The sequence below is a fragment of the Megalops cyprinoides genome, chromosome 11 (assembly GCF_013368585.1).
Source record: "Megalops cyprinoides isolate fMegCyp1 chromosome 11, fMegCyp1.pri, whole genome shotgun sequence".
NCBI lineage: Eukaryota > Metazoa > Chordata > Actinopteri > Elopiformes > Megalopidae > Megalops > Megalops cyprinoides.
This window is the reverse complement of record NC_050593.1, coordinates 5,010,968-5,035,702: the sequence shown is the minus strand read 5'-3', so window position 1 is coordinate 5,035,702 and position 24,735 is coordinate 5,010,968. Positions and strand designations below refer to the sequence as shown.

The 24,735-nt window shown below is 44.0% G+C and overlaps 1 protein-coding gene across 1 annotated transcript in view; it reads right to left on the bottom strand.

Annotated features, from left to right (window-relative positions):
- Window positions 1-24,735, bottom strand: part of LOC118785559 (contactin-associated protein-like 5) — a 105,486-nt gene that overhangs the window by 15,217 nt on the left and 65,534 nt on the right. The window contains exons 10-14 of the mRNA XM_036540311.1: window positions 23,050-23,221; window positions 9,795-9,901; window positions 8,376-8,495; window positions 7,089-7,289; window positions 665-821 (exon numbers count right to left, since the gene is read on the bottom strand). Coding sequence (XP_036396204.1) covers window positions 665-821; window positions 7,089-7,289; window positions 8,376-8,495; window positions 9,795-9,901; window positions 23,050-23,221 — 757 coding nt within the window. The remainder of the gene's footprint in view (window positions 1-664; window positions 822-7,088; window positions 7,290-8,375; window positions 8,496-9,794; window positions 9,902-23,049; window positions 23,222-24,735) is intronic.

Genomic DNA, 24,735 nt, shown 5'->3' with positions numbered 1-24,735 from the left:
AGGAAGTAGGCCGTACAAACAGGATAGAAAGCATTGTTTACCGACAGATGACATTAGTTGAACACTGGGCCATCTGACAGTCTGTGGAACTCACATGCACACTCACATGGACACCCCGGGTTCAGAAAGTAAAAGTCCTACCATGTATTTGTTCTAGCCATTCACTAAACAAGGTGATTTCACTAATTAGCTCCTCTACCTTGCTGAAGAGTTGTGCTAATTAAATTCAGCTGGTGTAGTGCAGGGTGGAACAAATATGTGGCAGGACTTCTACTTTCTGAAGCCGGGGTTTCCACCTCTGCATGTACATACATATGAATTGTGTTTTTCTGATTGTTAGTTTCTTAACTCTGACCATTACTGCACACGTGTGGAAACTGGCAGTCTTAATACGACAGGAAAAGCAGTGGTTTCAGGTTATAGCATGTCACTTTTTTAAGAGTCACAGGGAAAAGAAGAGGGAATTTGCTATTTACAATGTATAGGGGAAGTGCAGTTACCATAGCAACAGTAACCATATTGAAGCCAAACAGGTTTTTATTATTTGTAAACTCTCAGATCAGTGTAAGCATTGTTGGGAGGCAAAGGGCATACAAACAGGAAAGAGGATGTCCAAACAGGAAGGAAGACATGTGAAACAGGAAGGGAGAGAGAGTCCGTTTACCAGGAGTCCTTGTCAGCGTCACAGTTGCAGAAGTAGTTCATGTCAATGCAGTTTCCATCAAGACTGCAGGAGCACTGCTGAACCCCGGGCAGGTAGCCCCCCCAGTAAGTACGCCTCTCCCCGGTCCTGTCTGTCCACCAGGACAGGGGGGTCCCATCTGAAACACAGCATGTCACTATTGTTACCATGGGGTGAAGAAATGGCACCGCTACACTTGTGTTAGCGTGGCATTGCTGAGGGGGAAAGCCTTTCAACAGAGTAGGCCTTTTGCATTGGGTACAGTATAGCAATAAGTGAGAGAAGGGTACACAGACCATCCAACTTTTTCAACAAGTAAACAAACATATAGTTGTCTCCTTTAAATTTGTGCTTGTTTTCATAGCAGGTGTCTGGGTGCACGGTGTGTCACCTCTGTCACCTCTGTAGGTACCTGCTTATAGAGCACATTCTTTGTCACATCGTGTGTCTGTGTGTGTGTGTGTGTGTGTGTCTGAAAAAGTGAAACTTCATTGCGCTGCTCACAGTGAGAAACATTTGATATTCACAAGGGTTGTGAGGGTGTTTGAAATTCTGTGAAAATTAGCCTACAGAAATTAAAAGCAAACAACTTATTTAGGCTTTTAAAATCAGCTTGAGTTTGATGTCAGCCTGGGTGAGCATTGAATAAAAATAAACCGTGCACCCACATGCTCTTCCATCCGTGGCGGTTTGACTGACGGAAAGCCACTATATAAATTAAGGTAATTGCTATGGTGAGTGGCACATTTGTTGCAAGTTATGAGATTAATTTCAAAAGCCGCTTTCTTAAATTGAAAATTATCCACCACCCCTATGGAACAATTATTCGTGGGAGGTGCCCCTCTGAAATGAAACATCATTTCAAATCAGAGAGAAGTGCTTGTGCAGGGGCCAAAATTAACAACATAGCCCACGTACACTTAGCAATTACAGCAAATTGTAGCCTGGAACTGTGGACGACTCCTCTGAATATGGTATTTACTCAGGGTTTGCTTTCGGCTCCATCAAGCTTTGAACAGGCCGATGGCTTGTTTTATACAAGATGTTTCCTGAATTAGACTGTGCTGCCGCTTGGATTCAGCTCTGCCAATAGGTGATTTGAGACAGCTGGCTGAATCCATTATTGAGCCATAAAGATTTGTCTAAGGGTCATTTCTTCAAGGTACCAATAAAGGAATTAGAGATCTTGCCATCTGTAGGTTTCCAGCTTTATTAAGGTTCCTATGCACCCAGCAATGTCTTTTAAAACTACCTCTAATTATACCTACAACACTGGTTATACCTTGTCTCCACTTACTGGACCTTTCCGTAGATATTCAGCTGGATATCTCAGGTTAAGTACTATGCTCAGGGGCAAAATGGCAGAGGCCCAATAGGGAACTGAACCTTATATAAAATATATTTATCAATATATATATATATATATATATATATATATATATATATATATATATATATATATATATATATATATATGTATACAAAATAATGGAAACACCAAATGAAAAGGACTTGCATTTTGAAGTAACTAAATCACAGATAAAACGGGGTCTACAAATATTTTTGTATTAATGCTATAAAATATATTTTAAAATCAGTACTTTTAATATGTCACTTTCTCACACAACATGAGACACTGGCTTTGAAAAGGAGTCAAATAGTTGTCTCCAAATTGCAGGTGCAGCAGTCACAGATATGGCAAAATTATATCTACCTACATGTATATATAGGCATCAAGGAGAAAAGCATCGAAAATCATGACCAAACAGCGCTAATAATAATGCCACCATACATACTGCTAAACAGATTCAAGAGTGGTTTCATGAACACCAAGATGAAGTCAAACACCTACCATTGCCTCCTCAATCACCAGATCTAAATATCATTGCAGCTTTATAGGAAGCTCCGGAACACTGAGTGCAGAGTAGACTTCCACTGTTGTCATTTCTCAAAGGACTGGACAATTCCTTCTTGAAGAATGGTCCCATTAGAAACTTTTTAAGACATGTTTAACAGCATTTCGAGAGGGACTAAAGCTGTTCTGAAGGCAAAGGGTAGCCTAACTCCTGATTATTTAATAAATATTCATGTATTGTTTGGCGTTTCCATTATTTTGTCTACCTGTTATGTATATATAACATATAGAGAGCCCTTTGGGCATTTACCTGTATTGAAAGCAAGGTTTAGGAGATGTGCTTACACCAGACAAAAAAAAAAAAAAAAAAAAAAAAGGGTAAAAAGTTCCACTATAAAAGGTCTACTATGTTTTTCTTAGAGACTATTTGATTTTTAATAAATAAATAAATAAATAAATCAGCATGTAAGACTAGTTTTTAAATGGGTGTCAGTTTAAAGCTTTTCATCAGTTTAAAGCTTTTCATCTTTCATCTTCAACTTTACCTGTATGCAGTGAGGACCAGGATATTCATCTCCATCAGTGAAACTCTGAAGGTTCTGCAATATTAGAAGTACTTAATAATAATAATAATAATAATAATAATAATAATAATAAACTTTATGTGTACAGCACTTTTCATACTCTCAGTGTAGCCAAAAGTGCTTCATGCATTCTATTTGTTTGTGCATTTTAATTGAAAGTACTATTTACAGGATCTGAGCTAATGAAGGTGCTGGCAGACTTGCTTGTTTGTCAGTGCTCACACAGCATGCATCGCAAGAGAAGCATGTGGCGATGACTCGTCACAGATTGCAAGTGTTTGGAAAGCAGTGACATGAATGTCACTTGGTCTCAGTCTATGGAAAGCGAGAGGAGTTGGATTCCTGGGACATCCCTTTAACGCCCTGCATGACGGCATACATGCACACTGTTTTTGTCTTCTTTCTTCAGGTGTGAAACAGAGAGAGACATTTGGTATTACATTTTCTATTACAACAGGTTGACCAATCCTTTTCATAAGAAACCTGGTACATGCTGAGGAGGTGTGTGGTGTCATTTTGCCATGGTCTTGTCTCACTTTTTCACTTTTCTGCAGAGAAGCACTCTGCAGCTGGCACATTCCAAAGGGCCTTTGAATGGAGCTCCGCTGTCTGCAGAGGCTGTGAACTTGCAGCCCCAGGGTTGCATGCCCGACTTTTCTCAACTAATGTTAGCTTTTCATATTGTGCCATGTGTTCCTTCCTGCAACCTATCCATGAACTTCTCCAATGAGTATACTACAGGATAAAGGCATTTCTAAAAAAATCTAGAAACACAATCCTTGTTGAAGTTTGTGTTGACTCAATCTGGAGCAAATTGTGTCGTCCCCTTGTAAGTAGAGGGCTGGGGAGTAACGGAGTACATGTAACGGCGTTACGTATTTAAAATACAAAATGAGTAACTGTATTCCGTTACAGTTACCATTTAAATTGATGGTAATCAAATTACAGTTACATTTAAAAAAAAAATATTTAGATTACTGAAGGGATTACATTGGATTTTTTTCATTTAATTCCATTTATTTTTTTCATTTAATGTTTATTCGGTTGGAAAATCTATCCAATGATAGGCAACTCTGGGGTGTATCTCCCATATGCACCTCATGAAAAAAAAAGTGTGCAGCCTGACTGACTCACAAGACAGTAGAATGCAGAGTGAGACAGAAAGCAACCAGCACAACACGTTTATGTCATGGAAATACTGGGACCATTTTACCATTCAAATTTGGCAAAGGTCGCAACATAACAGTACAGTGCAAGCTGTGTTTCCCAGCAACCAAACTGCTATCCGCTTCAAAAGGGTTGACCTCTAACCTGAAGAAGCATAAGTTCTCTTTTTCATTATTTAACCTAATATTGATCGCTGGCTAGCTATCTTACATAGTTTGGCTGCACTGGATTAGCTATTCAGCTAGCTAGTATGCAAGTAGGTATAGTATTAAAGCTAACTAGCTAATGAGTAGATACAGTGACAAGTGACATTTCACATGTTCAAAACTGCAATTACTCCAACAATTTTATGCTATGCATATTATACATTAAATTGTTAAGATACTCCTTTCTCACTCACAATGTATTTAGGGTGGCTTGTGTCTTTTCTAAATCATTTTCATGTAATGTACAGTTTTTGAATTAACATTTACAACGCTGAAGAAACTGCAATGAAACGCCCATAGACAACATGCAGGTGCAAAAATGTTAGCTACAACAATGCTAAGTGAACATTCTAAAAATAACCATTCAGAACCTTAGTCGGATGAATTATACTGGAGCATGTCCTTTCATGAAATGTCTTTTTTTCATGTGAAATGTTTAGGTATTTACATTTTGACATCACTTGGACGTAGTTTGTGAGAATCACCCAACCAGTATATGCCACATTGACACTTTTACTTACATACTTTTAAAAATTAAAAACACAGTGTTCAGAAAGTAATCCAAAGTATTACGATTATGTTTCTTACAGTCAGTAATCTAACAGAATACGTTACAAATTACATTTTTGGGCAAGTATTCTGTAATCTGTCGTGGAATACATATTAAAAGTAACCCTCCCAACCCTGTGTAAGTCACATCATCAATAAACTGTTCACATCAAATTTCTCTTCTATTTGAGTGAAACATTTTCAAAATGAGACATTAACAATGGGAACACCTTCAGCCACAGCATTTAATGTTTCCCGGTCCCATTAAACCAACAGACTCAGTGAGGGGTGGTACTTTTCTACTGTTGCCTGCACCCAGACACTGCACAGGCATACCCATCCTATTGAAGCTGTGATGAGGTAACATAAATTTAATTACCAGCAGTGTCATTTAAGCATTGGAAATTTGATAGTATACAAAACAACAGCTTCAATTTAGTCAAACAATGTTGTGTTTGATTATACCGGGTTGAAACTACAACTCAGGAGATATCTTGCCTCTAAATAATTTCAGCCTGCAGCAATATTTGGCCAAACATGAGTGAGACATCAGATTCTTGCATATTCAATTTAAATGCACTTACTAAAAAAAAACCAAACAAGACAATGATAACTTCAGAAGTAGTCAGAAACATCTCATATTCATTAACAGACTAGGATGCGCTCAACTGGATCAGGAACATCTATCATCAAAGAGTCCACAAAAGATCCTGCTCCAGTGTCAGGGACTACACCCACCCCCAGTGCGAACTGTTCACACTTCTACCCTCTGGCAATGCAGAACATCCAGACTAAGGAACAGCTTCTATCCAACAGCCATCAGACTCTTGAATGGGTCAAATACACAAATACACACCTCCCCGGCCTAGCCCATACATTCACACATACACACCCACACCGCAACCAACTGTGCAATGGAATGGAACTGACATTGCATCAACATTGCGCATCCTACACTGCACTGATGTCCTTTTTGCACATTTAATGTATATATCCTTTTTTTTTTTTTCTTACACACTCGGACCTTTTTTATATATTTTCTTTTTTAAATTCTTGTGTTTTCTTGCGTTTTACTCTTAATGGCATTCATAAGTGGAAGCCAAAGGAAGAATTTCATTGTACAGGGAAGTTGTTTCTTTACTGAGCATATGACAATAAACTCTGAACTTGAACTTGAACTTGAACTTGAAGATACCAGGCAAATCCATACTGTTTCAAGGCTAGTATTTGACATGCTTATAAATGAAGTGCATCCAGTGTAATTAATAGACATTTAAGAAATGTCAAACCATCTGTTGGTGAGACTGATGGTGAGAGCTGAACTGAGCATGTAACCTTAACATGATGATCACTGAAATGAGGTTTGGTTACTGATAAAAAGCCTTAGTGACCGGCTTACTAACATTAACCTTCATTTATATTCAATAAAAGCTTGGCTGCTGAGGAGAAAATCATAGTTTATATTAACTGATCACAGCAGGCTTCCTCACATACTATTCATTTAGACATGTAGATATTCACAAAGCAATTTCAGCTTATATGCCTTGCTCAAATGCTCAAAAGCAGTACCCCACCTGGCATTTGACCCTGCAGCTCTCTGGTTAAATGTTCCATTCCCTACTCCTACACTCTTGTCATGACCTGTTTCCCATGTAGAGAAGCAGGATTTTTTCAGAGTATTGCTTTGCTGTTAGACATGGCTGTTCATTGAACAGCTGCTTCTAAAATATGTAACTGAGGGAGTGTACCCCAGCCCAACACTGTGCATGGCCATATTGCTATGGTCCAATGTATTTTGCTCAGATTGATTCAAACCATTAAGTCTTCTTTTCTTCATACAGGCAGGAAACCCACCTAGCAGTTCTTGGCTGGCCCTAAGATCTCCAATGTACAGGTTACAGGTCTCTGAGTCCATCCCCAGTCAATACTGATTTAATGTGATCCAGTTAGGAACCAGAATTAGTAAAAACATATAAGAAACTCTAAAACACACCTGTTTGCATCCATTCATGACACAAAAATAGGCCTAAAGAGCATAGGCTTACCCCAGGTGTTGAAGAGGCGAGACTTTCTACAGCGGTAAACCACTTCCTGTTGACACTGTTCAGATGCGGTCACTAGGGTGTGCAACTGCTCAGGTGTGGCGCTGTAGTTGAAGCTCGTGATGTAGGGTCTGAGCAGCGTGGAGCCCCTCACTCTGACTGCATCTGTGCCGTTGTGGGTGACCACGGTCCACACTCGGTCCTCTGAGGTCAAAAAACATGTGAGACAGAGAGAGAGGGAGAGAGAGAAAGAGACTTACTCACTCAGAGCTGACTGAACAAAAATCTCACCTCCAAAGGTGGGAGTAGAGTGTGCATGCATCAAAGCGGGAAGGGTGCAATTAAACTGAGACAAAAAATCAAATTCATTTCCTCCTCACAACACTGGGCTACTTATCAGTCATCCCGAAAATAAAGAGGAAGTACTGCAGTGTGAAGGGCCCCCCTTCGTGTTTACCCCAGCTCTCGGCAAATTAAATCCCGATTTGTGATCATTTAAGCCTCTGTATGCTGAGCCCGGCGGGATTTGCATGTGGAGCAGCTTGTTTAATTGAGGTCAGTCACGGCCGTCCATGCACACTGGCACCCCAGGATTTTCACGGGAAATAAACAGCTGTGATCATCGGCGAGTCACTCCATAGGCACCCTTCTAATGCAACACTGGGAGGAGCCCGACCGCAGATGCCCAAAATGGGCATTTCGGGCTAAATGTGGCCGTCTCTCCTGTTCGCATCCTGCTTGGCCTGGGGTTATCAATCCTTATCCTGAAGGTAGCGCACTCTGATTAACGGGCCTATCTCCGTGTCAGCGCATAGCTAGGTCCCAGCTGTCCCTTTGCCACCTAATGTGTCCCATTTGCAGGGAGACAATATGCTGTCCCCATCTATCTCTGTGACAGGCCAGACAGCACAAGGGGGTGGGGGGCGGGGGGGGTTGGGGGTGCGTTTATAGGGCTAATGGGTAAGGGGGTAAGAGAGACAGAGCTGCCCCAAAACATAAACCTGTAGACAGCAAACATAGAAACATTTTTGGTCCAGCAGCAGGGAGCACTGCTGTGACTTGCATGAGGACAGCGCATATTCCTGAAACACCCAGAAAAATATCCTAGAATAAAAGCAATACCAGTAATAACCAGAGTACCATGCTGTATTACTGTGTGGCTGTCCCCTGAGCCAACGAGAGAACCTAGCACTCTCTTGCCTGAATGCTACTAAGACGCTCTCGTGATTGACAGCAAGAAGCTCAGGGCTAAGAAAGGTTGAAGAACGGGTTTGGGGGCAAAGCACTCACCTGTAATGTTGCAGTATACCAGAGTTGGCCTCAGGGGGCCGCTCCCATCAGGATCTATGGAAAAGTGGCCGGAGGCGCTCCCGGTTTGTCTGTAGGATTCACAGGATGGCTCGTATATGGCTGAGGGGGCAAGAATATAGCACATGGAGGAGAGAGAGGTCCGAGAGGGACGTTTTACACAGAAGATGAAGCGTGTTGTTGGGAGGGAGAAATTCATGCCCCTATCCTCATTTCTCACAAAACATAAAACTCAGTCCTGTGTGAGCCAAGCACAATCCAAACAGATCTGCCATTTGGAAAACAAAACTTTCTGCAGCTTAATTCAATTAGCAAGGCTCAAGCTGATTAGACTGGTGGTATGCAAGAGACAATGGTTGCGCACAGTTATAATTACTGTTTATTCAATCTGGTCTGCACTGAGAAAACACGGCTTTGTTTACAGATAGCACCGCTGAGCTTCAATTGACAATTAAAGCTAAAGCCAATATGCACTGTAGCGCAGGTTCCTCAAGAATAATTATGCTATCTGATGAAATGTATGTGTATCAGAAAACCAACGGATTACAGTTTACACACTGTGACAAGGAAAACAGCTTAATACATTTGCTTATTTCAGAAATATATATTTTATATTTTTAGCCTTGTCAAACTCTGCTGTGAATATCAACTGGAGTTACAGTTCACACATTAGCACTTTTATAGTCTTATGCAGTGTCTCTGATACAAATACTGAGGATGAAATATAATGGTAGTTAGAATTATTTTTTTCCTGTTTTTATCCAGGATAGTCAGCCAATAAAGCACTTATAGAAAGGTGTGAATATAGACTACAATAGTATCAAGAGCAGTGGCCATAGCTTTAAATGGGGCACAATAACTGAACATAGGCTACCTGTATCCAGGTAAGAGGGGTGTAGAGGGAGGTGAGATGGATGCACAGTGGGTGTAGGTTGTGTGTAGGGGTGTACATTTGGGGAGATAGGTGTAGGGTTAAGGCATAGGTCGGGTGGGACTGGTATAGGATGCCTCTGGAGTAAGTATAGGTTAAGTGTTGGGTGAGGGGGAGGATTGATGGTACGGTGTGAAATGGATGTAGGTAGGGTGGTTATGGATAGGGTATGGTGAGTGTAGGTTCTGTAATAGGTGGGTATAGAGCAGGTGGGGTGGACATAGGTTTGGTTTGTGTTGATGGATATGGGATAAAGGCAGGTGCAAGATGAACAGGATGAATGAGGAAAGTGTAGTTTAGGTGTAGGTTGCCATGGAGTGGAAGAAAACTGATACATGACAAGCATGGGGTGGTGGTGGAGTGAATGTATGGATGTTTGATGGATGTAGAGGGGGAGATGTATCCTGGGTGGGAGTGTGGTGGGTGTGGAGTGGACCAGAAATGCAGTGGGAGCCCCCGGAGTGACTCACAGTTATGGCAGGTGGCTCCAATGTGCCCTGTCCCAGAACAGTTACAGTAGAAAGTACTCCATGACTGAGAGCACTGGCTTCCGTGCTCACAGAAATTTGGCAGACACCTGGTGAAAGAGACATTTCAGAACATCAAGAGGAGTGGACACTGACAAGAGCATCTACAGGGAGAGAAGAAACCCTAATCTGCTCACATATCAAACCAAGTTCAGGGTGGAGGCTGAACGTTCAGGATACCTGACATAATTTAGTAATGTGAAAAGAGAAATGCCTTTGGCATGAAAGCAATCAGTTGAAAGTATAGTTTGAGCCCAGGACAGGGTGATTGCAACCTTTTTTGAGCGTCCATTTAATCCATCTTCATTCTTGTGCAAAATTGTGTCAGTGCTCTGCCTCCTTAGCTGTCGTGCTTTTGTTTTCCTTGTGTTTTTCCTGCCCCGCTCGCCGCCCGGTCTCCGCCCGCCTGATTGCCTGCACACCTGCTTTCCATCCCCTCGTCAGCCTTGCCCTATATGTTCCCTGCTTTTCCCTGTCCTGTTGCTAGTTCGTCACAGTGTTTTTCTCCTGTTTCGTCCCCGGCGTTTGCTTTATGCTTCTGTCTGCCTGTTTCCCGTTTTTCGACCCTGCTTGTACCCTGACCTCGTTTTTGCCTGCCTCCTTGCCTCGTTTGCTTGATTGCCTGCCTGTCCGGTTCCCCGACCTTGCCTGCTCCGATTTCCCGATCCTCGCTCTGTCCACGGACTGCCTCCCGGTTTTCGACCCTGCTTGTTTTCTGATTAGCGATCTGCCTGACGATTCCGTTAAGGACGCTTGGAACCCGAAGCTCCCGTGGTCTGCGCCTGAGTCCCTGCCTGAGCCCCGACAGTACGAACCCTACCGCTCCTGTCCACTGCTTTTGAGTCGTTGCAAGGGGCCACCGTCTTCACCAAACTCGACCTCCGCAACGCTTACCACCTGGTCCATATCCGTGAGGGAGACGAGTGGAAGACTGCCTTCAACACTCCATCCGGGCACTATGAATATTTGGTCATGCCGTTCGGGTTAACGAATGCCCCAGCTGTGTTTCAGTCTCTGGTAAACGATGTCCTCCGGGACATGCTGAACCGGTTTGTCTTCGTTTACCTGGACGACATACTCATCTTCTCCCGCTCCCTGTCCGAACACGTTCAGCATGTCCGTCGGGTTCTCTAGCGCCTGCTGGAGAATCACCTGTAAGTCAAAGCGGAGAAATGCGAATTCCATCGGAAGACCGTCTCTTTCCTGGGTTTCGTGATCACAGCGGGAGAGATCCAAATGGACTGGCAGAAAGTGCGAGCAGTAGAGGAGTGGCCTCGCCCCACTTCCCGTCGAGAGCTGCAGTGCTTCCTCGGCTTTGCAAATTTTTACCGCCGCTTCATTCGGAATTACAGCACGGTAGCGGCTCCCCTCACTGCTTTGACATCTGTCAATAGGGCTTTTACCTGGTCCCCGGGAGCCGAGGAGGCGTTCCGCAACCTGAAGGGCCGCTTCACCTCAGCGCCCATTCTAACCCAGCCTGATCCTGCCCGACAGTTCGTCGTGGAGGTGGACGCCTCGGACGTGGGAGTGGGGGCCGTCCTTTCACAACGCTCTGCTTCTGACAACAAGCTCCGCCCATGTGCTTACTTCTCCCACCGTCTCTCACCCTCTGAGCGTAATTATGACATCGGTGACCGGGAGCTACTCGCTGTTAAACTGGCGCTGGAGGAGTGGAGGCATTGGCTGGAGGGGGCGAAGACGCCGTTCCTGGTGTGGACCAATCATAAGAACCTGGAATACATCAGGTCGGCTAAGCGTCTGAACCCCCGACAGGCCCGCTGGTCCGTGCTGTTTTCCCGGTTCGACTTCACTCTGTCCTACCGACCGGGAACCAAGAATGGGAAACCCGATGCTCTGTCTCGCCAGTTCGCGCCAGCAGACGAGATCCAGGAACCCAGCACCATTTTGCCTGCCCGATGTGTGGTCGCAGCGGCGCAATGGGACATCGAAACCATCGTCCACGCCGCTCTCCGGACCAAACCGGGTCCTAGCTCCTGTCCCCCTAATCGCCTCTTCGTTCCTCGTTCTGTCCGATCCCAGGTCCTGCAATGGGGACACTCGTCCAGACTCGCCTGCCATCCCGGCGCCCGACGTACGGCGGTGTTCATCAGTCGGCGGTTCTGGTGGCCCACCATTAAAGAGGACGTCCGCAGCTTTGTTTCTGCCTGCTCGGTCTGCGCCCGGAACAAGACCTCTAACCAGCCACCTGCTGGCCTGCTGCAACCCCTGCCGGTTCCCCGACGACCCTGGTCCCACATCGCGCTGGATTTCGTCACCTGTCTGCCCCCATCTGATGGTAACACCACCATCCTCACCATCGTTGATCGGTTTTCCAAGTCCGTCCACTTCGTCCCACTCCCCAAACTCCCCTCTGCCAGAGAAACCGCCCAACTGCTTGTACACCACGTGTTCAGGCTGCACGGGCTGCCCACTGACGTGGTGTCTGATCGGGGTCCCCAGTTCACCTCTCACTTCTGGAGGGCTTTTTGCAGGCTGCTGGGCGCCACAGTCAGTTTGTCGTCCGGGTTCCACCCCCAGTCCAACGGCCAAGCCGAGCGGGCGAACCAGCAACTGGAGACTGTGCTGCGGTGTCTCACCTCCCAAGAGCCGTCGGCATGGAGCCAGCAACTGCCATGGGTTGAATATGCCATCAACTCCCTGCCCTCGTCGTCGTCAGGACTGTCTCCCTTTCAATGCTGTCTAGGTTACCAGCCCCCCCTGTTCCCAGCCCAGGAGGAGGAGGTCGGCGTCCCCTCAGCAGCTGCGTTCATCCGGCGATGTCGCCGCACCTGGAGGCGTGCGCGGCTCGCCCTGCTGCGAGCCTCAGCCCAGACTAAGCGCTTCGCCGACCGCCGCCGCTCCAAAGCCCCCCGCTATCGCCTGGGTCAGCGGGTGTGGCTCTCCACTAGGGATCTTCCCCTCAGGACAGACTCCCGCAAGCTCACTCCTCGCTTCATCGGGCCGTTCCCTATTGCCAAAGTGATCGGTCCCGCGGCGGTCCGCCTTAAGCTACCGCTCTCGCTCCGCCGCATACATCCCACCTTCCACGTCTCCAGGATCAAGCCCGTCGTCCGTAGCCCCCTCTGCCCGGCTCCGCGGGCTCCTCCACCTCCTCGCCTGATCGACGGGACCAAGGTGTACACTGTGCGCCGCCTGCTTAAGGTTCGGCGACGGGGGCGCGGACTCCAGTACCTGGTTGACTGGGAGGGCTACGGCCCCGAGGAGAGGTGTTGGGTCCCTGCCAGGGACATCCTGGATCCTGCCCTCATCAGGGACTTCCACCGCCGGCATCCTGGCGCACCCGCTAGGACGCTGGGGGCGTCCGTAGAGGGGGGGGTACTGTCAGTGCTCCGCCTCCTTAGCTGTCGTGCTTTTGTTTTCCTTGTGTTTTTCCTGCCCCGCTCCCCGCCCGGTCTCCGCCCGCCTGATTGCCTGCACACCTGCTTTCCATCCCCTCGTCAGCCTTGCCCTATATGTTCCCTGCTTTTCCCTGTCCTGTTGCTAGTTCGTCACAGTGTTTTTCTCCTGTTTCGTCCCCGGTGTTTGCTTTATGCTTCTGTCTGCCTGTTTCCTGTTTTTCGACCCTGCTTGTACCCTGACCTCGTTTTTGCCTGCCTCCTTGCCTCGTTCGTTGCCTGCCTGTCCGGTTCCCCGACCTTGCCTGCTCCGATTTCCCGATCCTCGCTCTGTCCACGGACTGCCTCCCGGTTTTCGACCCTGCTTGTTTTCTGATTAGCGATCTGCCTGACGATTCCGTTAAGGACGCTTGGAACCCGAAGCTCCCGTGGTCCGCGCCTGAGTCCCTGACTGAGCCCCGACAAATTGAGCCATTAGCGTCTCCCAAATAGTCATGATCTCAGTAATGTGTGAAAAAGGTGCATATTTGCTAGAGGCAAAATGAATACTTTTGTTCAGAATATTTTCATTGAGTTAACACATAGACATTCACACACAGAGTACAGTTTATACCTACCTACAGCAATTTCCTTTAAAAGCTAACACCCTATCACACTCTCCTATAGTCCACAAGCACAATTCACAAGTGAAACAATTAAATGAGGATGATGACAGCCTAAATTTGAGAAATCATGAATAGACTCCAACATAATTTTTAGTATTATTTAGTTTTTATTAAGATAAGTTTAAGGAATCAGCATGAATGCAGAGACACCACTGGAGGAGAGAAAGTATTGAATTTTTATGAATTCAGTTTTCACAATCCAACATAACAAAAATGTTGGCAATTCAACTACTTGAAGGCAGTAAAGCTGGCTCTGGAATTATGATGGTTGATGCTGTAATACAGCCTCCTGTTTTTTTTTTTGTTTTTTTTTTTAATAGAGCTTTTGCAGTGATGAAATCTGATATGCTATTTGACTCTGATATGCTTCTTTTCACACAATAATCAAATGGGAGGTCTGCTGACTGTTCATGAATCATACAAACAGCTGTGCAGGATAATGCTTCACATTTCTGAACAAGAGAAAGAACAAACCAACAAATAGATTGTAGATTTGAAAGAGGCAATAATCTGAAACATTTCATTTGCAAGGTCATTTTGTATGTGACTGCATTTTTTTTGATGAAATATAAATGCAATTGGATATCATTTTGAATCTCATATTTCAAATAACCAAATACACAGGCCCAGTAACCTGATTGATGGGTTTGTGTCACCATCATGTGTGGTGAAACCAACAGAGTATCGATCAAAAAGCTGTCTCAGCATTGACAGGTTTCAGATTTGGGGTTTGAACGTTCTCAGCAAGGCAGCAGCCCACATTCCCAGCTCAGTCTCTGTTCCCAAGCCGCAATGTGCTGTGCCAACCCACACTTTCTTATCTAATTTTACACCTTGTATATGGTTGTAACAGTAGTGCCTTAATTGGGATGGCAGACGACAGGTATAAACACATATTTATCACTTGCTTGATGCATTATTGCATTATGTTTACATTATGTATTACATATATTTATGTACTAAGAATGTGGAGAACAAATCCCCTTGGAACATGAATTTTTATTGTTGGTACTGCATAGTTTGGTGGATTTCTCCATTTTCAGAGGTCTCTAGAACATATCCCTTATGAATGATAAAAGTCTCCCATATGTTTGCAGCTAGCATGTACAGATATCATGTCTTTCTTAGTAAACAACAGACCAATAACAGCAACAATAATAATAATAATAATAATAATCAGCTGTTGGTAAGAACACCTTTTATTTTTGTCTTTCTGAGGATAGCGGAATCACAGGACTATATTGCATTCCAGAGCCCTTTGTCTCCTCACAAATACAAAGCAGGGAAACTAATAAATGCTTTGGAACTCACAGAGAAAATAAAAGCCTCCCCTGCAGGGGGATTAACTACATGGATAACACAGTCTTAAAGGAAAAAGAAAGCCTGATAATATCAAAGCAATATGGAAGATATGTATATAAAAACCAGAATACTGGTAATGATTCCTAGAGACAATATAGGGCTTGTTTCTCAGTACTGATTGCACATGGTCATAGTCACATAGTCATAGTAACGCAGGTATCAGGCACTTTTGTGTCAAAATATGTTTGATGTTGATTTCTATGAAAATGCATGCCTTTTGTTGTAACATATGTTCACATAGTCTGCCTATTTAGAAGATGCTGTTTGACAGCTTTTTTATGTATTTTATGTGGCTGAGCAGCAGTAATGTGTCTGGCGGTACTCTCTCAGCTGGTTTCTCCCTGGTTCTTGAGGATACAGCCCAAGGACCTCACCATCACGCATAATCAAGGTGACTGGCAAAGCAGCAGAGCAGAATTAATTTTTGGAAAACATGCGTACCTCTGCACATGGTCGCGAGGTGGCGTATGCATAAAATTTGTAATTTGCAGATTGGCGACACCAAGAGGAACTAACGGTGATGCAAGTAAATGGGTCTTGCGTCAATCATTGATGAGTGTTATCACGCCAGTCCCAGCGCCAGAATGAAGTGACTGAGAGGGGCAATTAAAAATGGCGAGGGGGCAAATCTTTTTGTATTGTAATACAGTAGATTATCATCCTGCTATGCCTATTTCTGCTTTTCTTTTTCATCCTGCAGTGAAAGTGCATTCATAGCAGTCACCACTTTGAGCCACTCCGCATTTTTCCATCGATTTGAAATGCCACTAGTCTGGCCTCCAAAAAGGACATTTTTTCTCCTCTCCACCTCATCAACCATCACCTCTATCTCTGTGTCCGAATAATTTCTTTTCTTACGTCCTACCATTGATCCTCAACATCAATCTCATTTCACTGATTTACCTGGGCTCTTGCTAATATGCTAATTCGACTAATTAAAGGCGTGTCTCGGTTCATATAAGATCAATTGTGGGAGTGGACGTTAAGCGCGTTCATGTGCACATAATCTCATGCTGATTTAATTTATGCTCAGATTTATGAAGACAATCAGGCGTACACGGTGTTTGATAACTCTGACGAAAAACCTCCGTATGCAAATCGTGGGAATCTACGTACACATGTTCCTATGGCAAGTTGTACACAAAGATTGATACATATGGTCCTGTGAGCGAGGGGTCGGTGAGTATATCCCTGCTAGGAGCCATCAGAAGGCGAGGAGGACATGGATTAATCCTCTTGAACAAAGAGAGGCGAGGTGGAATAATTCTGTTGATGAAGCCAGGGGACATGGGGGGGTAGGGGTAGGGGTGGGGGTGTGGAGCAATGTGGCGGGGTTGTGGGCGTGTTTAAGTGGAGGGGTGGGGGAGGGTGATGACAGTGACATGACTAGGCTGCATGGTACAGATAGTAGCACCATAACATCAGCTGGCCCAATGTGCTCACCGCGTGCTTGCTTAAAGAGCCTCACACCCACAGACACATGCACGACATGTCTCCCAGGGAAGATAATGACAAAGCCATCTGGGGGAAGGACAGGAAGGGGGTCCATGCAAACCTTGGGAGATGGCTGAAGTATTATATTTCCAATAAACTTAGCTGCTTTCTCACATCTTTGGAGGGAAAAAAGGCTGTGAATGTTGCCTCCTGGCTCTCATAATGAATGGTTGCCCCCTGTTTTGTTTGCCTAAATCCCTCATTTCCCCCAAGCAGCCCAGGTGTTTGTTTACCTGTTTATTTTTTAAATGTATTTATTTATTCATGGTTTTTATTCTTCTGGTTTTTGATCTGTTATCAAAACTCTGTGAGCGCTAATGCCGTGGCACACTAATCCCCATCAGATTGGTGCGGTTCCAGTGCCGCTCTCTCACCGATGGAGATGGGAAGTACCTTTCACCACAGCAAAGCACAGCAGGGAGACACAGCCACGAGCGAAATTCACCAATAGATGTACTGTGGCCATTGTCATTGTGGAAGAGAAGGGGGCGGAGCCTACTGAAAGGATCATCATGTCCGATTTCTATTTATAGCAATGCCAGTTATGATCATACGATCAATATTGCTGTTACAGAATAAAGCACAATTCTACATGTCATTCCACATGACTCCATGTCTTCTTTTATGGCAATCTACACTAACAGCTGATATTTCCAGTGATTCATTGCTGTAATGTGAGTTGACTGCAATGTTTCAAATATTATAAGAATAATTATCACCCTGCTATTTTTTACAGCTCTTGTGGATCATAAAATTACAATAACCCCTTGGCTCAAGATGTGGCATTAATGCCTCCGCAATAAACTGGATCATGAAATTTTATTTCATGGACTAACATTTATAAGTGTATGTACATATACACATATACATATATTTGTGGTCGGGTTAAGGGAGCCATGTGTGTGAACAATGAATAAACTCCCTCAAGTTCTACTGTTTTCGTTTTTAGAATTCCCTCAGTGAAGGGAAATAATGCTCAGCTCACAAAGTAGATGGAAAAAAGCCCCTTTCAAAAGCATATCTAATTTGGCTGGGTGGAGTTATACATTTCCTAAAGCCCTAATCTCATGCTCCTCCATGCTGGGGCTCTCAGTAGTCTATAATTGGACCAAACCAAATCTCTGTCTGTTTCATTTGGGCCTAAAGTCTCTCATTAATCGAACTCCAGAGGAAAAATGTGGTTTTGATCTCCTCTTCTGGGGCAGAAATTTAATTCTTAAAGATTTCAGCTCTGCTGTGAAATGGATTGGGGAAGGCATCAAATAGAATTGTGAGTCCACTGGACAGAGCTGCCTATATTCAAAGCATTTGCCACTGTAATGCTTTTTAAAACAGTTGGCTCAAAGTATACTGTGTGTAATTCAACAGTAGTAAGCGACAATATCTGAATCTATAATGGCTTATAACATACTGATTGGGGCAGGCATCAAATGGAATTGTGTGTCATGCTATTTGAAATAATTAGCTTGATGTATACAGAGTGTAATATAACAGTATTAAACAATCATATCTGATAACTTATAATGCTTTATAACATCCTGATTAAGGCAGGCATCAAATGGAATCGTAAGTGAACTAAAAATAGCCAACACAGAATTAGGTTTTTTCAGTAAATTGCAACTAAATAAACTGGCTTCATGTATGACGTGTGTAATAGAACAGTAATAAGCAAACAGCTGGATGTCTAAAGGCAAATAACGCAAGATTGCTCAGATTTAGGGAAAAGATGTGGGACATGAGATTAGTGAAATCTTAAACTGCCCCCAGTCTTCTTCAGCCTCCTACTGAAACCACAAAGAGGCTCAATAGATGTGCATAGATCTTGGGAATTACATCCCCAAGGAAATATGTTGACCTGACCCGGCCGCTTATGGTCCAAAAAAATGAATCTATTGCCTCATGTGGACAGATGAAATCTATTGATTAATATCAATATTCAACCCTCTGTCTCGTAAAGTTATGTCCATATTCCATTCCATCTTGACTTACGTCCATATTCCATCTCTTGAATCAGAAATGTATTACAAAATGTATCAAAGCTGCATGATACAAAACAAAAAATGTTTTAAAGTGTTTTTTTTTATTTCAAATATTCGTCCTTGAATTTCTCAAGACAACACTCATTACCAAGGAACAAAGTGACATAAACCTATTTGAACAGTGCCATAATTGTGTGCTGTTAAAGTGTACATGCTGGACTAGAGCTACTTGTGTTGACCTATATAAGATTTTCCTTTGAAGTGCAGTGCAAAGGGCTGTTAGTTCTGCGATTTGCCACACGAGGCAGAGGACTCAGTCACACAGTCTGGTGCATTTCCTCTTTCTCAAGGTGAGGTTTTCTACTCACCCACAGCTTTAACCACTCTCACCCTTCCCTTGCCCCACTTTCTGCTCCTTTCAATTAAAAAAAAAGAAAAATCCAATTTCTCCCTCTTCCTTGGTGGGCGGGTCCCCTGTTTCACTATGTAACCTGAGAGCCTAGAAGAGACAATGTGAGTCCTTAATACACCCCCTGGGGTAACCGAGGCACGTGGGTAATCCAGAGAACAGGATGTGGATTCACTCCTGGCACAGCCAAGATTTGATCTCTGCTCATATTGTCCAGAGGCAGAAGGGAGTCTTGTGAGGGGGGTAGGATGGCCTGGGATGGTGTGGGTGGTGGGGTTCTTTCTGGCAGCTTGTGTACATTCTCTGGCAAACTGCCCAAACTGGTATTGCCTGGAAACTGGCAAAACTCAGCACGGTAGGGCACAGTCTGATGTCAGGATGGTAGCGGCTTCTCAGGAATGGTTGAACAGCAGGCGTGCACAAGGGCGAGGACTGTGCTGTGCAGAGTATTGAAATAAATGTTTTATTCTGATTTCTGTCTTTCCTGATTTTAAGATTATCCATCTTTAACCAAGAACAGTGTTTAGTATTGTGCTTAATTTTCTAAACAGTTTTATTTCTGTAAAACTGCCTTTCATGATGCTCTTCTTCTCTGTCTTATGAAGAAAAAAACTGCAAGCAACACATTAGTGGCAAATCTTTGCTTCAGCAAGGCAGTCTGTTGCTAGTGTCTGTTTAATAAAAAGGGCTCTAGATCTGTTGGGGATACAAAGACTACGACTTGTTACAAAAGGTTGCAGGTGCAATTCCCAGATGAAATGTTGCTGTCAACCTGTCAAGCTGTTAAGACACTTGAATTACCCTGCAAAAGCACCCAGCCGTATAAATGTGTAATACCTGAAAAATTATGCTTTCTAAGTTACCCTGGTCTACTTTACAAATAATAAAACACCAAAGTGCTGAAATGCTGATACCACTTCATCAGTGTGTAGAATGAGGCATCAAAGGATTTAATCACGCTTGTGCTGATGGGTCGGCTTATTGAGTCTTAGCGGGCGGGATTAAGCTCATGTTTGCTGTTTAATGCACAGCAAGTCATGACAAGCGCATGACCCAGGCGTGAGAGGGGTAAAAAAAAGCCTGCTGTGCAGAAAGACAGACAGAATCGCAACCCTCCTCATGTCTCTCAGCTTTTTTGTGTGCGCACATGTGTCTCGTTTATTCTGTACCATTGGGGTATTCAGAGGAAAATGAGGCCGGAAATGAGCAAGCCTCTGCTCCCATGAATCCTATAACATCAGCACAAATTGCCTCGTCCCTGGATTCAGAAGGCAGGGGATGGGGGGCTGGGCACTTCGGGGGGTGCTTTGCGATTTCTTTCTGCAGTGGCCGTTGTACCCTGCACAGCAGTTAATTAGCAGCACGGTGGGACGCAAGACCTAGCTTGCGAGTTGGCCGCTGGCCAGAGCCCCGTTAATGAGCTTCCTCTTTTTTAAATTGCCCCCCCCCCCACCTTGTTAGGAGACCCCCCGGAGATGACTTCTCCAGACCCCCTGTGCTGTGTAGAGGTGCTGCTGACGGGTGGGCAAGCTGTCATTAACTTCTAAAATGAATGGAGCTCTGTGTAACGTACCATTTTCAATTAGTCACCCATCTGAATACTGCTGTTGTCTGATTGGTTCAAACAAATACCCACTATGTACCAGTAAAGGGTGAGTGATGCCTTATGAATCCCAGAAAGGGCAGAGTGATCCTGTGTCATACATGACTTGCTGGTTTTCAGCCAATCTCAGTTTTTTGCCACAGAATGCAAAGTCCATGCATGCCACAGGTTTGGCTGTTACAGGGCCTAACAAAGCTTTGCTGTCCTGCGAAAGGACAACAGATAAAAATGCTTGTGAAAATGTTACCAGAGACCATCACCTCAGGCATTGGTGGTGCTGGAACCAAGCCCTGAAAATTATAAATGATGTTCTGCATTATCTGACAAAGTGTGTTCCCAACAAAATATTGCTCTTCACAGAGCTGGAGGCAGTGGGAAACACCCTCTTAAGAGCCACCAACATGAGATATAAGCCATTTTGAAGGCTTGACGCACGCACGCATTATCTGCATAGCGTGTAGATCCAGCCACCTGGGGGTGGGGTGGGGGGGGGGGGTGGGGACTCAGCTCATGCAAAGTTTTCTGTGATAATACAAGCTGTTTAACTAGTTTTTCCAGAAAAAACATTAGGCAGAAAGCACATAGCACTGAATAAAGGAGACTGGTATTTTAATAACATAATAATAAAATGGAATGCCAAGGGGTTCAGGTGGCTTTTCAAAAAAATTTTTAGCCTCCTACACATCGGCAAGCTGTCAGAAGCTCCGAGTCACCTCACATGAAAGCGCAGGAGCAGGGGCGTGCTCTTCAGACAGTGCTGAGCAGATGAAGACACCATGCATTAATTGCACAAGAGTGCAGAGAAGAATGCTCTCAGCTTCATTAACCCTTACAGCTCGGAGGGGTTTTTTTTTTTTCATTTTTTTTTCTCAACCTTAACGTAATCTACCACAAAGCCCAGAATAAATACCACAACTGAATAAGAAAACCCCTGTCTGCCAAAAGCAAGCCACATCCCTTTCTACAATGGTACATCATAATCAGCTACAAAGGTTCAACAAATGTGCTTAAACAAATCAATATTAGGAACCATGTAAGGCATTTTCATCTTTGCTCAAAAATACACCATGCAATGACAGCACTATGTGTTTAAGGTCTCTATCAAATTTTATATCAGTAAGATCTGCCACTGCTTTACACTGAGAAGTTATGTGTGAGATGCGTTTTGTGCAGTTATGAAAAAGCAAGCCTTGCACCAGCAGTTTTTCAGAGACCCTGAAACTCACCAAAATCTATGTAACTAAAGCAAGGGTGCTGACTGTTTTTTTGGAGGTGAAATGCAATGCAAATTATTTATCCAAAATTAATGCAATAAAAGGAATTGCAATGTCTGTAACCAGCATAAATACTTGCAAGTCACACCTCTCTTCATCCCCCTCCACTGGCTACCAGTTGTGGCCAGAATAAATACAAATCTCTAGCCTAACCTATGAGGCAGCAAGAGGAACTGTATCCATTACATTCAATCTATAACTGAATGATACACTGATGTCAAACCACTCTGCTCTACAACTGCTGGTGGCATTGCCATCCCTCCCCGAAAGGGTCCACCTTCTCAGTCCCCCTCAAGTAGTGGAATGAGCTCTCCACAACAGTCAGAATGGCCCAATCACTGATCATCTTCTGCAGTAGACTGAAAAGTCATCTGTTCAAAGAAAAGCTTGGTTCAACTAACACCAATGTCTAAACATTCATGCTATATTCCCAGACTTATTCTTGCATGTACTAGAGCACTTAACAGAATATGGCATGTTATGTAATGACTCCTATAATTGGATTGTGACCCTTTTGACGTAGCCTAGCCTTCTTGCCTGCACTTTAGTAATTTACTCTGGATAACAACTTCTGCTAATGAATAAAAATAAAGAAATGTAAAATGTAAAAGCTGATCAATGTAAAGTAAAGCCACTGGTCTATTGGAAGTAGTTTAATGTAAACTTCAATACCCATGATGTACACCCCCATGTAACAAGGCAGTGTGTGCCTCAAAGGATGAGGAACCCTTTTTAGGCATTTTTTGTTAGAGTAACATACATAAATGTTTAATTAAATGTTAAATGTTAAATTACTCTCAGATCTGTGTCACCGTAAACTATGTCTCTCTACTTCATAGGGAAAGAATGGTCTTTAAAGAATGGTCATTCCAGGTTTTGCAATAACTAGAAGACAATGCAAGCAATGCAAAATGACACCAACTGGTACAAGTCAAGTTTAACGAGTATATAAGGCAGCAGTCCCGAATGGACAAATATACTAGATCATAGACCCTAGAATAAAGCTGCCCCTTGTTGAATGTCAAGAGCGTGGTTATGACCTGAAGTGGGGCTTACCTGTCTTGGATGCCACATACATCAATTTGCAGCTCACTGTAGTTTCCCAGCAGCCCTTGCTGCACATGGAACAGGTCCACGGGCTGGTTGTTGATGAAAATCATCTGCATGCACCCTTGGAATGCTGACGTAGGATTCTCGCATTCAAAGTTGTTCTGTGTCCCAGGGCAACCTGTAAAAAAGAGCATTCTTTTTAAATTCCTGGCAAGATACAAAGCAGTGCAAATATACAAAAGTCAATGTTTAAGAGCAGTCTCTTCTGAAGCAAGCACTAAAAGGCAAGAGGCAATGTTCTCTGTGAGAGTCCATCTATGCAGTGAATACAGCAAACTGTACAAGCTGTACAAAATTTGTGTGACAGTAACATGCAGTAACTGACAAGGTAAAATAACCCTAGCTGTCAGAAATTATGTGAAAGTCACATAGCAATCAAGGTCCCTTACTTGCACAGATGTATGGTTTGACTTATAATTGTGTTCACGGCTGAATGCTCTTCTCATTTAAAATGTCTAGGGGATTTTATATTTCATAACCTCTTCTCTTTTTTTCACACTTCTGTCCCCGTGACTACCAAGGCTTTGTACACATCAACGGCTGTGCCTGTAATTTGTTGCTTCGATGTTTCCAAAGTGAAATCCTATTAGTTTGCTCATTTGGGAAGCCTGGCTTTAAGTGGGTTGATAATACCAATTGCTGTTGGCATGTGGTGGAGAGCTCCATCTCGCCTTGCTCCAGAGGCAGGAAGCCCTCTAAAATCAGAGATAATAAGCTTTTAAAAGAAGACAGGCCTCCTACACAAAAACCCAGAGGCCTCCTATCTGAGCTGGTTTAGCTGGTTTAGTGGTGGTAATTGCTGGTGCAGCATGCGGCTGGGGCACGGGGGAACTGAAAGCCGCAAATCGAGAGGCAGCTTCCTAAAACAGAGGCCCACACTGCAGATGTCCCTGCTGGCACCGGCCAGAACACTGGGTTTCCAGCTTGACATTAAGTCTCTCTCTGTGTTCCTGCAGTGGCTGCGTCCGTCCAGTGGTGAGTGCCAGTTACTGTAAACCTGACAGGATATTTATGTTCCTCCAAAGACAGTGATTATTAATTTCCCCCCATCCCTTGCCAACCCCAGGTTTACCAGTCCCTTATGACCTTGCCTTTGGTTCCCTGTAATCTGAGGGTTGCAAACAATTTGCAGCTGGGAAGACACCAGATTAGATTTTTCCTTTCTAGTAAGTCACCTCTTTTGCTCTCTCTGCTCTCTTTGTGTCATTCATAACATTTTCTCCTTCAAATGCAGAGGCTGACCCACTTCATCAACAGATGCCATTCTTACAGGGATCACCTTAAGCAGGACCTGGGGAGTGGTGGGCTGTCATCGGTTTCCATTCACTCCTTGTGTGTCAATCAACCTACATGTTGAAACCTATTTCCCTACCCAGCATGGCAATCAGAAGTGTGATTCAGATCAACCACTATGAAAATGGCTGTAAAATGGAGATTTTGTCATGTCATGCAAATGGGACGCTCTGCTGGGATTTGACTCCTTTAGCTCCATGGCACACCCCTGAGTGTATCACTTTAGACTGCCCTAAAGGGCCCTTTTGAAATCCTCAGGGGCCATGACTGAGAGTTCAACACAAACAACTCTTTTATGGTCTGTGTATTTCAAAGCTGACAGCCCAATTATGGCCCATA